The sequence below is a fragment of the Delphinapterus leucas genome, chromosome 4, assembly GCF_059928025.1.
Source record: "Delphinapterus leucas isolate spDelLeu-1000000601 "Yukka" chromosome 4, BTC_Dleu_Yukka2, whole genome shotgun sequence".
NCBI classification, from domain to species: Eukaryota; Metazoa; Chordata; class Mammalia; order Artiodactyla; family Monodontidae; genus Delphinapterus; species Delphinapterus leucas.
In genome coordinates, this window is record NC_143132.1 from 4,369,404 (window position 1) to 4,382,906 (window position 13,503).

The 13,503-nt window shown below is 42.8% G+C and overlaps 1 protein-coding gene and 1 long non-coding RNA gene across 5 annotated transcripts in view; one reads left to right on the forward strand and one right to left on the reverse strand.

The window, feature by feature from the left end:
* Positions 1–801: 801 nt before the first annotated feature.
* The window catches only part of FAM3B (FAM3 metabolism regulating signaling molecule B), a 39,843-nt gene continuing 27,141 nt past the window's right edge, over positions 802–13,503 (reverse strand). For 3 of the 4 annotated variants that reach the window (XM_089910230.1, XM_089910229.1, XM_022552995.3), the window contains 5 exons: positions 5,475–5,533; positions 4,533–4,583; positions 3,398–3,485; positions 2,123–2,255; positions 802–930 (listed from right to left, as the gene is read on the reverse strand). In XM_089910230.1, coding sequence (XP_089766356.1) covers positions 841–930; positions 2,123–2,255; positions 3,398–3,485; positions 4,533–4,583; positions 5,475–5,533 — 421 coding nt within the window. In that variant the 3' untranslated portion in view covers positions 802–840. Of the gene's footprint in view, positions 931–2,122; positions 2,256–3,397; positions 3,486–4,532; positions 4,584–5,474; positions 5,534–6,091; positions 6,171–13,503 lie in introns of all 4 variants that reach the window. The other variant, XM_089910228.1, reaches the window with a different exon arrangement.
* LOC149749258 (uncharacterized) lies at positions 8,157–11,535 on the forward strand. Its single transcript, XR_016392944.1, has 2 exons — positions 8,157–9,585; positions 11,232–11,535. It is a non-coding gene; the product is annotated as an uncharacterized LOC149749258 (long non-coding RNA).

A 13,503-nucleotide genomic window follows, 5' to 3' on the forward strand; every position in this document is an offset into this window, starting at 1 on the left:
TAAGCTGGTACCAAAGTCTCCCACCATTTCTGGTAGCCAGGCTTGGGAGGGAGGTTAGAATGGGCACTTGGCAATGACTTGAGTTTCTTAACCCCAAGTCCCTGGGTATCTTGGTCCGTAGATCTATGGTGTGTCTCCTAGGAAACCTGGGGTATACAGTGGCTCTCCCGAGAGCAGACCCTACTCACCTGTCAGAGATCCTTCTCCCCCACCCTGTTAGACAAGGTCCCACTGGCCACTGGAGTGACACCCCAGCATGGAGGCGGACACGGAATTTCCTCACTACCGCACCGCACCGCTGGTGCCTGAGATAGGCGCACCCAGATTGGTGGAATGAGTAATTCAGGGACCTGCAGGAGGAGTTCAAGAGCTCAACTGGGGTTGACCCAGGAAGGTTGCTAAGCCCTCTGACTGCTGTTCATCCTGAGAGGCGACCGTCCGAAAGGAGGGTGTGCTTGGTGATCGGGGAATAAAGGTTTTCTCTCTGCAGAGCTGTCTGGACCACAGGGATCAAACATAGATCCAATCGTAAAGTGGCTCCACATCTGGACAAGCAGTAGCTACTTCCCCCACCCCCCAATCCTCTCCTTTCAAAGGGAAGTCATTGCATCCCCTTGAACAATTCCCATGCATTTCAGCTGTCCTGCTCACTGCCTCCACTCTATAAACACTGGCATAAAAAGTCTGTGCGACAAGATTTTAGACAACTGGAAAATATTTTGGTCGGCTGGTCGACGACAAACCCAAAATACTCATCAAATATTGACTGTTGGCTAAGAGTTGTGGTCCATTCGGGATGCATTTGTCTATAAAAGGCACCTTTATTGAGGCCGGGCAATGTTAGCTTGGTCCTTTTGGTATGCAGCCTTCTACCTGGATCTCTGCGGGCCAGCCCAAATACCTGTTCTTCGCATTATCTGAGTGGTTGATCTGTGCAAAGGAAAGAAAAAGATTTAATTTATCCATTCATCTAATCAACAAATGGTTAGCGAGCCAGCTGTGAGCAAAGTCATAAAAAGAGAATCACTTCCTAGGATGGGATTTGTTACAACCTACTCAGGGTACATGATTTCCTCTCAATGTGACTCAATATTTGAAGCAACTTGATTCAACAGGTGGAAAACTTTCTGCAATGGTATAAGTGTCCTTTAATCCACGTGCCCAGTAGAGTAGCCACTAGCCACATTTGGCTACTGAATACTTGAAATGTGGCTAGCGTGACTGACGAACTGAATTTTAAATTCTCTTTAACTTGAATCAGTTTAAGTGTAACCTGCAAATCTGGTGAGTAGCTGCCATATGGGAGGCACAACTCTCAAGTCTGGTTTTCAATTCTCTGGGAGAAGGACTATATATTTTTTTCAGGGTAATCGGAGTGTTCCTTGCTCAGAAGGAACACTTGTTCCTTGTTCAGATTGATTTGACTTTAAGGCTTTCCATCTTCAATTCTTTCACAGACAATGGAGCACCTTAAACTCATGCTTCAAAAGAATAAGAATATGCATTCTAAACTTTGCAATTCTAGTTCTCTCTCTCTTTTTAATATAACAGCTTTGCTGAGACAGAATTCACATCCTATAAAATTCACCCATTTAAAGTGTACAATTCAATGGCTTTTAGTATATTCACAGAGGCATGCAGCCATCACCACACTCAATTTTAGAGCGTGAACAAGGAACAAGAATGCACAAACCCATTCGAATCTACTCACCATCCTCCACAGCCTTTAGACAGCCCCTGATCTATTTTCTGTCTCTGGTCAGAAATCTAGAAATTTTATATAAATGGAATCATACAGTATGTGTCCTTTTGTGTTTGGTTTTCCTCACTTAGTGTGTTTTCAAGGCTCGTCCATGTCATAGCCTATATCAGTACTCCATTTCTGTATGTGCCTTAATGATATTCCAGTGTATGGATATACCGCATTTTATTTATACATTTTAAAATCTATTAATCAGGCATTTGGGTGGTTTCTGCTTTTTTGCTGTTATGAATAGCACATTCTCGTACAAGTTTTTGTGTGACCGTATGTTTTTCATTCTCTTGGCTATGTATCTATGAGTGGAATTGCTAGGACATATGGTAACTGGTTTTCAGGAAGGGATGTTTAGCAACCACTCACCTTTTCTCTCTGAATTCCTGCAGGAAGTTCAAAGCCTTTTGCTCCAAGAAATACCCAGCTCGACCTGAACCGAATGTTCCTGATCTCTTTACTTCCCAGGGCTTCTATGGCCTTCTTAGCGTCCTCCTTCAGTCTGCGGGGCAAAGGGGGAAGCATGTGAATGTCTCACCTGCAGACTCGGGTATGTGGTGCTAGGACACAGTCTGTCCTAGGACAGGTTTCTAAAGCAGCGCCTGCCCTCCTGGGGTGCAGGGCAGGAGGGAAACACACATGCTGGCTGAGTGTGTCACATCTCTAGTTACACATAAGGCCACATCCAGGACTCTTTTAGACTCAGTTTGGTGCCCAGAGTTTTAATTCTCAATTCGGAAAAGCCCTGGGTCTTGGGGTTCAGTCATCCTCATCCCAGCCAGCATAGTTTTCGGTCCTTGCTGCCCTCCTGTTTACTGACCACAAATAAAGAGGACAGAAGTTGCTGAAAGATGAAAACAAGTGTCAAAACTGTCCCTTTCGTATTCAGAAAAGTCAGTATCAAAAAATGAGAAAAAGACCAAAAACAAAACCTAAAGAATCCTACCGTTGTAGAAAGGTGCAACTCAGGGCAAAGTAAAGGGAGGTGGGCAGAAAGGAAAAGAAAAAATAAGTTCAGATTTTCCTAAATAGATTAAATCTGAGTCTTTCAAAGCACATGTCAAAGAACTTCCATCTGGGAAGATGCTCTTTTAAGAATAAGATCTGAATTCAAACAAATTTGGGAAATGCCATGTTCAGTAGCCCCATCTCGGAAATTCACGATGCCTATGAGCACTCTGGGGTTTTCAGAAGTTAGGCAGTGAAGACGCACACGTTTGCTCAGGAGAGCACGCTTGGAGAAACACTCACCAGGTCATTTTCTCCCTAGTGAAAGCATCGTGTATGTGTGCGTGAGTGTGTGCGTGCGTGTGTGCGTGCGTGTGTATAAGTCCCACCCTGGGTTTAGCTCTTTGGCCAAGGGTTAGCTTTGCTATTTTATTTATGGTCAGTGGTGGCTTTGCCTTGCTACCTGGAAATATTCCTTAGTTTCTAGGATTTATGCACCCCACCAGCTTGTTGTTTCTCTAGAAATGCAGTCTGTTCCTCATGGTTTCCCATTCCTTTTCCTTGAAGAAGCATCCTTCTCCTTGGACCTCTGTCCTCTCCTAAATGATGTACTGAGGAACACTGACAGCCCTGATGCTCTGCCCCCCCCGCTGACTTCCCTGACTCTCGCCCCTGCTGTGACAAGTCTGCACTCACCTGCTGCTACCGTCATCGTGGGTCACCATGAAGAGCAGGGAGTTCGAGGGAGCGCTCTGAATAAAATTCGTCATCGGTCCAGAGTTATCTGCCGGGTCAATGCAAATCAGTCTTAGGACCTTCTCTGTCAGCTGAGACTCTGGCCCTAGAGGCTGTGCTTCTGCTCTCAGCTTCTGTGCCCCGGGCTCTGAATCCTCTGATTCTAGAACTGTCTCTCGACCACGCAAATGATGCTTTAGCGCTTTCGTAGTAAACGGCCTGTGGGTTCCACGGCGGGGCGATGTGAGGCAAGCAGCATGATCGGATCATAAAGATTCTAGTGATCAGCTCTGAAACCAACCGGCAGCGACTTTGGCAACACAGGCGGGCTCTTCTTTGCAATTAATAAGAAAGCACCGGACCTGGGCATGACCCTCTAAGAGCCGAGTGGCTCCAGGACACTGAGGAGAAATACGAGACGTAACAGACCACACCGGGATGGGTAAGTCCTTGCTAAGAGACCCCTCTATTTCTTACAGGGAGGAAATAAAGGCTCAGCTCAAACCCTGTTATTTACCACTGGGGCTTGTATTTGTAGCTATGATTAACGGCATCGTTCCCGAGTGCATCCAGGCACTTCTAATTGCTCCCCTCCATTATGTTTATAAAGATTTGTTTTAGGTAATTCTCAGTGTTAAATAAAAACAACTTCAGTCAAGATACAGAGTCCAGAATGGAGGGACAGTTGGAGGAGGATGGACACCCTGGGCTCCAGGAATGCGTGCACCACGCCCAGCGCCGTGAACACAGCAGTAATTATGATGACATTCAGGGCTGGAGGCTGATCACATTATTCTACATGTTTGGTTTAAAAAAAGAAAGAGATGTTTTCTCTTTCCCATTATCCGAGGAAGGGGCAGAAGGAAAAGATCCAGGACAAGTGTGATCAAAGAAAAGACATTTTCTAGATAATGCCTTCAGATTTTAATACATGAACTCAGAGACCACGAGGGTTTATGTAAGACAGTTCTAGAAAAAATTTGCTTCCGGCAAATTTTTTGGGAGACAAAATAAGAATGTTTGATGTTTTTGGTTGTGTTTTTTTAATCCTAATTTGTGTGTATAATTAATTTTAAGAGGAAAAGGGTTTCCTTACCTCCTTTGTACATATCAAAATACTGTGTTGCTAATACTTTCCCAGTCACATCTGGAAATGAGAGAAACAGTTTTTAAAAGAAGGTACATGGGGACTCAGGGCACATTCTGAAAACAGCGTGTTCCTTCTCTCTCTCTTTCCAGGAAGCATGACTGCCATGGTCCCACCTGAAGGAAAGGACCGCCTTCCCTGAAGGGGGCCCCAGTGATTCGGCTCAGGAAGGCAGGGCTCACACCGGCTGCCCAGAGCATCCCTCCCGCCTGCTTCCAGTTAGATTCACGCCCACGTTCTTTCCCAGTGCACCTGCCTCTTCCCCAAAACACCAGGGCCCCCACTCAGCCCTTTCTGCTGCCCCCTGTAGCTTTTCCTGCAGATCAGGCACATTTTCCTCAGGTTCCTGCAGCCCTCTGTCACTGGACTATGTGCTCACCTTGCTCATAGGGACAGACGCCAAGGGAAACCCTTTCTCTAAACCTGTTACAGTTCTTACTGTCACGGGCCCCGATGGCAATAGTGACAGATTTTTTTTTTTTCCAGGCCTAAGAGGAGGGCAGGCTGTGCTTCCCCTGAGGCCCTTTTATCAGACAAAGGTAGGAACTGGTGTCACCTTCTGCTGGGCCACCGGGAATCAGAGCAAACGTGAAGCCCAACTCCAGGGTGTCTGTACCCCCAGGTCTGCTGGTCTGGTTTTAGCCCTGAATTCAGCAGGTCCTTCTTTGTTTTTTTAAAATCAGTTTATATTTGATTTCAGTTTTTTGGTAGAGCCACAAATCTCTAAAGTGAGGCACTGTAAAAAATAGTTAAATATGTACTCTTAAAATGCATTAAAATATAAACCTAGACTAGATCGTGTGCAAAAACCATAAAGAAACCCGAGGTACCACTGAATATCCAATCACAGAGCTTTTAGAGGAGTTTTAAAGAAAACATTTAATAACTTACAGTTGACAATGGCAATATTTATTCCTCTTGCCACATTCCCAGTCTTTTCTCCTATGAGCCTGAAATGCAGATAAGCAACTGTCAAAGAACTCCTTTCTCACCAAGCAGTGAGTAGCCCTCCCTGCTCTGTAAGATACTCTCTTGGCAAAATCACTGTCCATCCTTTGTCACTTACCATTTCCTTGTAGATATGCACTGGCCTTGACCCAGCTCCCTTGAAAGTCACCCCTACACTCGCTCCACACACATCCGTCCCCACACATCTCTACAGTCTGAGTCCCTCAGGGAACCTGGAAACTGCATTTAGTCCTATAATTTATACAAATGGCCAGGGAGAGAAACACCAGTGTTTGTTTAGCACAGGCTCTTTGCAAACATTCTCTCACTGAATCCTCAACCTCCTCATGGGCGGGCATTCATTTTCCCACTTTATAAATATGGAGTACAACAACCAGTAGAATGGATTAGGAGCCAGAAAGTCTGGAGACATACACACACACACAAAACCTGGTTACTTTCATAGTCTGATGAAGCTTACTAGACCATGAACAAGGAGATGAGAAGTGGGATGAGAAAGGAGATGGCAAAGTAAAGAGATACTGAAGATGTATACTTGCTGGGTTTCGACAGTTGATGGGATGCGAGGAACACAAGAGAAGGGTTGACAAACATGAAGGACATATTCAAACTGGCTGGCTGGAAAAAAAATGAGGTACAAGAGGTGGATGAATAAGAGATGGGTCTGACCCAACTCTGGTATCAGCTTCCATGCGTCCTCTCCCCATCAGTGCTCTGACGGAGGTTTTGCGGACACCTGGAGATGCTTCTATCCAACCACAAAATGTAACCCTGATTATCTCCTTAAATAAATCCCTTACACTACTTCACTTAATTTTTACTTTTAAATCGGAGAATATGAAATGCCAGTTTCAAGGGGATTGTGTCCTAAAGCCAGGAAGAAGACTGACCTTCCTGGAAATGTGAAATATTACTGAAGATCTTTGTGTGTGTGTGTGTGTGTGTGTGTGTGTGTGTGTGTGCGTGTGTGTGTGTGTGTGCATCTGTATGAGTGCATGCATCCTCTGTCAAGTTTTAAAATCAATGATACATTATCTTCATAAGAAGTCAAAGGCATGCAGATTAGAAAAGAAGTGTTATGACTGCCGTTTTTTTTTTTTTTTGTAGATGACATGATCACCTATGTAGAAAATCCAGTGGAGTCTACAACAAAGCTACTAGAACTAATAAGTGAGGTTAGGAAGGTTGCAGGATACAAGATCATTATATAAAAGTCAATTGTATTTCTACATACTAGCAACTAATGATGGGAAATTGAAATTTTAAACTTCATTTTTTTAACTTTTAAATTTTAAATTAAAAAATATATACAATAGCATAAAAGTATGAGATATTTAGCGATAAATATGGCAAAAGTATCTACAGATGCATACACTGAGTACTACAAACCATTACTGAGACAAATTAGATTTACATAAATTCAGGTGAGTAAAAGACTCAATATTGCTAAGGTGTCAATTCTCCCCAGATTATCTAGAGATCTAATGCAATCTCAAAAAGAAAAAAAAGAAAAACGCCAGTAGGCTTTTGTGTAGGCATTTATAAGCTGATTCAAAAATTCATATGGAAATAGAATCTAGAATAGTCAAAATAATTTTGAAAAAAAAGAACAAAATTGAAGAAATTATATTATTGAACTTCAAGATTTACTGTAAAGTTATAGTTATCAAAATTACTGCATATAGTGAAAAGACAGACAAACAGATAGATGGAGAATAGAGGGTCCAGAATTAGATATACACGTATATGGTCACTTGATTTTTGCCAGTGGTGCAAAAAGAATTCAGTAGAGAAAGACAGTATTATGAAAAATGGCGCTAGAACAATTAAGTAGCCATGTTTTTAAATGACTCCAATTCATATTTCACACCATTTGCAAAAATTAACTCAAAATGGGTATATCATATTATATAAAGTGGAAAACCTAAAATTATCCAACTTCTAGAAGTTTGGAAGAAACTTTGGAGAGCTTTGAAGAAAAATTTTGTGGGTTAGACAAAAAGTTCTTAGACATGATGTGAAAAACATGCTCCATAGAAGGAAAAAATGGATAAATTAGACTTCATTAAAATTAAGAATTTCTGCTCTTTGATAAATACTGTTAAGAGAAGAAGAACACAAGAAACAAGCTGGGAGAATCTATAGGAAAATCATATATTTAATAAAGAACTTGAATACAAAACACATAAACAAACCTCAGAATTCATAAGAAGAAAACAACCCAATTAAAAATGAACAGATTTGAATAGGCACTTAACAAAGTAAGATATACATACAGCAAATAAACACATGCAAAGAGGCTCAACATCATTAGTTATTAGAGAAATGCAAATTAAGATCACAGTCAGATACTGCTGCATACCTATTAGAATGTCTACAGTTAGAAAGACTGACCATACCAAGCGCTGGTGAATATAGTGGCAGATTAACTGAAACTCTCATGCACTGATAGGAATGTAAAATGGTACAGCCACTTTGCTTTAGATATTTTACCCCACTTTCTTCTTGCTTGCGTGGTTTCTGAAGAAAAGCCTGATGTAATTCCTACCCTGTTCTTTTATAAGTAAAGTGTTTTTTTTTGTTTCATTTTATTTTGTTGTTGTTGTTGGTTTTGCCTCTGGCTACTTTCAAGATTTCCTCTTCGTCTTTAATCTTCTCTAGTTTGAATACAATTTACTTAGGTGTACATTTTGGGGTATTTATCCTGCTTGGTTTTCTCTGAGCTTCCTGGATCTGTGGTTTGGTGTCTGTGGATAATTTTGAAAAGTTCTCAGCAACATTGCTTCAAATATTTCTGTTTCTTTCTCTCTTCTTTTTTCTGGTATTCTTATTACATGTATTATACCTTTCGTAGTTGTCCCACAGTTCTTGGATATTCTGTTCTTTTTTATTTTTCAGGTTTTTAATTATGTTTTTTCTTCCTCTTTTCTCAGTTTGGGAGGTATTATTGCCATAGCCTTAAGGTCAATGATTCTTTCCTTGGTTGTGTCCAATCTACTAATGAGCCCATAAAAGGGGTTCTTCATTTCTGTCATGGTGTTTTTAATTTCCACCATTTCTTTTTCATTCTTCCTTAGGGTGTCCATCTGTCTGCTTACATTACTCATTTGTTCTTGTATTCTGTCCACTTTTTCTATTGCAGCTCTTAGCATATTAATCATAGCTGTTTTATATTCCTGGTATGCTAATTCCAAAATTTCTGCCATATTTGGGCAAGGTACTGATGCTTTCCCTGTCTCTTCAAACTGTGGTTTTTTACTTTTCGTATGTCTTGTTATTTTTTGTTGAAAGCCAGACATGGTATACTTGGTAAATAGGTCTTTAGTGTGAATGTTATGTTCATCTGGCAGGGAGTTAGGCTCTGTTTACTATTTGCTGTAGCCGTAGGTGTCAGAGGCTAACATTTCTCCTCTCTTTCTTGGGTATCCCTATAGACTCTTTTACATTGGGTTTGAGACTTTCCGTTTTTTTCAGCTGTAATCCCTTGTTATTTTACAGGAGCCCTATTATGTGGTAGTAAGATGTCAGGAATGAGGAAGTGTTCCATAGGCCTGTGATCAGGTCCCAGTCTTTTAGTGAGCCTGTGCCCCTGAGCTGTGGCCTTCACAAGTGGCTTTTCTTTTTTCTTTCACTCCTTAGGGGAGACAGGAAGGCCAGGGGGGCCTGGAGTTGGGTATTTCCCTCCCCCAGGTTGGCTAGTCTTTGGTAAAAACTTCATTGGTTAGACTCTGGTAAAACAGTTTCCCTCGAAGACAAGCCTGCTAAGAAGAACAGAGCACTGGGGACATATTTCAAAATGGCTACTTTCCCATTCCCAGTGCCAGAAGCATGAGGGGATTTTTCTTCAGTCTTCCCTCTGAAAGCCTGGTAGGGCTCCTGGAGGAGAAACTCAGGAAGGTGTAGGAGCTCCTCCAAGGCTTGGCCTCCAGGAGTTAATCTCTCAAACTCATTCAAGCTCAGTCTCCAGCAATTAGTCACTTACCCTTTAAGGGTTCCTACCGGATGCTAGATCCAGCTGAGCTCCCTGCTCCAGGTAATCTGTGATTTGATGAATCTGCCTGTCTCTCCAGTTTTCAGGGTGGTGGTTTTCCCTGTGACCTCAATTCTCTTGTATGTATGCATTTTTAATATACAGCATAATTTGGGGTTTATGTGCTGTGATTCAATCTAAGAATTGCCTCCTTTTAATTGGCATTTTTACAGGCCACTTAATATACGTGAGATATATTTGTTCTTTATGATAACTTCATAATTGGGTTGTTTTCTGTTTTTGCTGCTTGTCAAATTTTTAAATTTTTGCTTTCACTATATGGTGTGTATTTTCTTTGCTTTGTTAAAGGTCAGGTATTAACTACAGCATAAGCATATTTTAAAATGCCATCTAAAAAATGAAAAGACAAAATATGGAGAGCAGTTTTATAACGCAAAAGGGCTAACTACCTTAATACATAAAGAATCTTATAAATCAATTAAAAATGCCCAGGGATAGGAATAAAAATGGGCAGGAGATATAAACAGTTCACAGAAAATACATACAGCCATCCCTCCGTATCTGCAGGACATTGGCTGCAGGACCTGCCACGGATACCAAAATCCACGGGTGCTCAATAAGTTCCATAGCCGGCCCTCTGTATCTGTGAGATCTGCATGAGTGGATTCAACCTACCATGGATCATAAACATAGTATGTGATCCATGGTTGGCTGAATCCGCAGATGTGGAGCCCATGGGTAGGGAGGGCCGACTGTACAGCCATTCTTAGCATGAAAAGACCCTGGATTCCCTCACAGCAAGAGCAATAAAACACTAATCTGAGACTAGCTTTCTTCTCTCAGAATGGCAAAACTCAAAATATTAGTCAACATGCCTTGCTGGACAGACTGTGAGGGAACAGTCCTTCTCATTGTGTTAATCTGAGTCCTCTGAAAAGCAGATACCAAAACAGGGTTAAATGCACTAGAATTTTTATTAGGGGAAATACCTATGAGAGAAGGTGAGAGGGGTGGGGTTAAGCAGGGCGAGTTGTCAGACCCCAACTCAAGCCTGACCCTAAGGGGAGGAAAGGGAAAAAGCTGGGGTGGGCATGTCCTAGGCGGCCAGGCAGTCTCAGGAGACTTTGGCAAGGCCAATGGGCATCTTGGAACGCAAGCTGGGCTTCAGCTGAGCCTGTGTGGCCCAGGAATGGGGCTGCCTGGTATCTCAAGGTTCTGATAAGGATTCTCTCCTTGACCAAACTCTACTCAGGCCCCCCGAGCTCTTTTTAAACTAGGCCTGACTTTGGGACTTCCACTCATCTCTGCATTGTCCAATTTTAGCAAGACTTCTGCTAAGTCAGTTTAACCAGAAAGCCCCACCTTTGATATGTGATCACAATCCATATGAAATCAGTTTCTTAATCCTCCTCCACCCTCCAGGTCCCGCCTTCAGCAAGACTCTTGTTAACCTGTTTAGCCAGAATCCCCTCAACCCTGATGTTTCCTCTTAGTAATTTTCTATCCACAGTCTCCACCCTGTTCCTTGGCTGTAAATGCTTGCCCGTGATGTGTCTGGAGTTGAATCCAATCTCTCTCCCCTACAAGACCCCACAAGAGTGGTCCCTACGCTTACTGCCATCACCCCCTTGAATAAAGTCGGCCTGATCATTTGCACGAAGTGTCATGAATATTTTTTTCTGTAACAGGTCTCAGTCACTGGCTAGGAGCAGCCAGGGGAAGCCGGGCCTCCAGCAAACCTACTATGGATTTTAGAATGCAGCAACTGGAACTCTTGGCCAATGAACTACCTGCCCCTAGAAACCTGAGAAGTGCATTCTCATGGTCACCACACTCAAACATTGCCGGAGTGAGAGTCACTTAATTCCAGGCAAAGACTTCAAAATTCAAAGTGGGAGCTATTTATAATTGAGAAATCTATCCTCAGCCAAACTCCCAGTTAATCGTTGGTGGGAATGAATACATTTTAAACATGAAGAATCTTTAAAAATATTACCTCCCCTTGTACCCTTTTCTCAGGATGTTATTGGAAGATGTGCTCCAGCAAAACAAGGGTGGAAACTAAGAAAGTGGAAGGTACTGTATCCAGGAAACAGGGACTCCAGCTACAGAGAGGGAGGCAAAAGTCATCCCCAGGATGGTGGTGGGGAGGGGTCCCCGAATGACAGCCGCATGGTAGCTGCAGGGTAACCTGGCTGATTGGAGAGGGACAGAAGCTTCAGAGGTGAAGTTCGTAAATATCTGATGTGAGAGATTTATTTTAACCAGAGGAAAGTTTAGGGATTAAACTGATGTAACTTAATGGAAAACCAAGCGAGCCAACAGTACACGAAACGTAATTATTGTACACAACATGCTTCAGTCATGAAGAACTTCTGTTTAGTCCTGTTAGAAAAAAAAACAGACTGGAGGGACTTCCCTGGTGGCGCAGTGGTTAAGACTCCGTGCTCCCAATGCAGGGGGCCCGGGTTCGAGCCGTGGTCAGGGAACTAGATCCCACACGCATGCCGCAACTAAGAGTTCGCATGCCACAACTAAGGAGCCCACAACTAAGATCCGGTGCAACCAAATTAATTAAGTAAGTAAGTAAGTATTAAAAAAAACCAAACTGGAGGCCACAGTTTGAATATATCCCTAGATGGACCCTCACAGTCACACAACCCAAACTTAAAACTGCCCTGACGTCCCCCAAATGCTGACTCTGACCTTAAACAAAACCTAAGCTTTCTTTATGTCAGCATGACCTTGCAGTGATGAACAAGTCAGCTCATGCAATGCAACGGCACATAAGTTTCTAGTAACAAGCCACACTAGAAAACACTGCACTTACTCAAACTTTATAAGCCGAGCCGTGGCCATGGAGCGCCATGCCACCTAACCGCCTTCCATTTGGAAATCTTGTTTGCCAGGAGTTGGGTTCTCCCTTGGTAAAATATTCCTATCAAGTAAACTCTCTGAATTTTATTTTCACAGTCATAATCATGTAAATGATGAAGTTTGCTCAAACCGTGATGACAGTATAGTAACTTAATCAGGACAATGGTAAGGGAAGAGGACAGGAATTGGGTGATGGTGGAAAAGAGCTGAGCTCCCGAGGGGCAGGGCAGCTGGTAACGCTGAAAACCCGAGACAAGGAAGTTGTAATGTAAACCCGCTGTTTAGAGGTATGGGTGTGAGTGAGTAGGGGGACTCTACTGACAGATGGAGGGCGCTGTCCCTGGGGGAGGTACGTTTGCAGGCGCCCAGGACATGCTGGTTGTAGGGATGAAGCAAATGGCAAAAAACCTCTTGTCTTTCTACATAAACCCGATATATATATATATAAATATATATATATATATATATATTTTAAGGCCACACAGTGTGGTCTGTGGGATATCAGTTCCCCGACCAGGGCTCAAACCCAGGCCCTCGGCAGTGAAAGCGCAGAGTCCTGACCACTGGACCGCCAGGGGATTCCCAAACCTGTATATTTTATTTGTAAAACAACGAGATCTCTGCAACCCATCCTTTCTGTTCCAGGGACTTGTTACAAGAAAACACAACGCTAAAGGCACAGCAAGGGTCTTGGCATCTGGCCTCATTGATTCCTGTTCCTTTTAATTTGCTTTTGCTTGTGCTTATCCTGCTTTATTCTGCACTGAATTCTGAAAAACATCTAGAATACTCTTTGAAGCAGGCAAGCTACCTTTGGTTCTACACATTCATAGAGAGGGTTAGTTGTTCCTTTAGACTATTGGATTCAAGTTGGTCCACGCAGCAGACCCTGCGTTTGTCCGGGTGGAATCCTGGCTCTGTCACTAACAGCTGTGTGATGAGGGGCAAGTGACTGAACCTCTCTGTGACTCAGTTGCCTTGTCTGTATCATGGGAATAATAATGGTACCTACCTCAGACAGAGTTCTATGAAGTTAAAGTATAAGTGAGTTGGTTTGTACCAGGTAAGATGCAGTAGCTCCTA